General features: G+C 37.6%; 1 protein-coding gene across 1 annotated transcript in view; it reads right to left on the reverse strand.

Moving 5' to 3' along the window:
• Window positions 1-722, reverse strand: part of LOC112145772 (CTTNBP2 N-terminal-like protein) — a 14,595-nt gene extending 13,873 nt beyond the window's left edge. Inside the window, exon 1 of the mRNA XM_024271213.2 lies at window positions 596-722. Within this exon, the coding sequence (XP_024126981.2) occupies window positions 596-601 (6 nt within the window). The 5' untranslated portion in view covers window positions 602-722. The remainder of the gene's footprint in view (window positions 1-595) is intronic.
• Window positions 723-1,239: the final 517 nt, after the last annotated feature.

Consider the following 1,239-nt stretch of genomic DNA (forward strand, 5'->3'; position numbering starts at 1 on the left):
CACACAAATAATATTATAAGTTTTTTAGATTGTGTTTTTAATCTGATATGATTTTAGACTATATATATGAAAAAATCTAGTCCATCATCAAGCCTACAGAACCTCTGCTTACAGATGGAGAGTCACCAGAAGGAAACAGCCTGAGGTCTCCTGGATTTTCTCCCAGGCTGACCTGATACCGCCTGTCTGGAAACCGAATTGGATTTATTATCCAACCTTTTCTCTGTACAGGTAAGTCTCTACCAAACTAAAGCAGACTTCAGATGAAACGAACACAGAAAATGACAGCAAAACTAGCCGCTACTTCTACTAGAAAGTAACGACGTGTTAATTAGCTAGTAAAGGATAGTTTGGTTTATTTAAGGAAAAGTTTAGCCACAAAAATCTAGTAAAACTCAAAAGTGAAAAGCAAAAAATGTATCCTAAGAGAAGTAAAAGTTAATAGTTTCAAAAGAAGAAAACTGTATTTTGTCTCAACGGTTTTAGACTTCACTTTTTTCGTGTAATACTCTTTTTTCCCCCTTTTTATATTAAAATATTCTGCGCTCTCGACAGCTCCACGAAGCCTAAACAAAAATTAGCCCAAACTCCTCACCTTCATGTGTCCCAGGCTTTTTCGGAACTTTTTCTCCGGTTGGAGGATTTCTCTCACTTGGTTTGTGTCCTCAAGATTCCGACGCAGCAGCGGAACACTGGAGGCTAAACTTCCTGACCGACGGCCGAGGCAGCCAATCAGCGAGGAGCAGCTATACATTCTGACCAATGAGAAGGGAGTTTAAGAAAAAGTGGGTGGGGTCCTTGACGTCCCGCCTGTTGAATTCTGGATAGACTTCTTTGTTTCTTGGCTGTCTCACTGTTTTTCTTTTTTAATGTCCTACTTGCTTTTTTGTGGACTACATTACACTACTTATTTAGTTTTTTGTGTAAATTGTGAGCTCATAACAAACGTTTAAATAAGTCATAGCTGCTGTATTGCTTAAAATAATAACTGGTTTGTTATAGTCTAATAAAGTAGCAAAGAATAGTAAAAAATGTAGCTACTGAAACAAAGAAATTTGTTCTGTTATTTATAGAATAATCCTCTATTAGCTGCACAGATCTCAATCCAATAGATCACCTTTGATGAGGAGATCGGCATCATGGATGCACAGCTGACAAATCTGCAGCAACTGTGTGATGCTTTCATGTTAGGATTGACCAAACTCTCTGAGAAATGTGTTGACGTGTTTTTATTCACAA

The sequence above is a fragment of the Oryzias melastigma genome, linkage group LG5 (genome assembly GCF_002922805.2).
Source record: "Oryzias melastigma strain HK-1 linkage group LG5, ASM292280v2, whole genome shotgun sequence".
Classification (NCBI taxonomy): domain Eukaryota; kingdom Metazoa; phylum Chordata; class Actinopteri; order Beloniformes; family Adrianichthyidae; genus Oryzias; species Oryzias melastigma.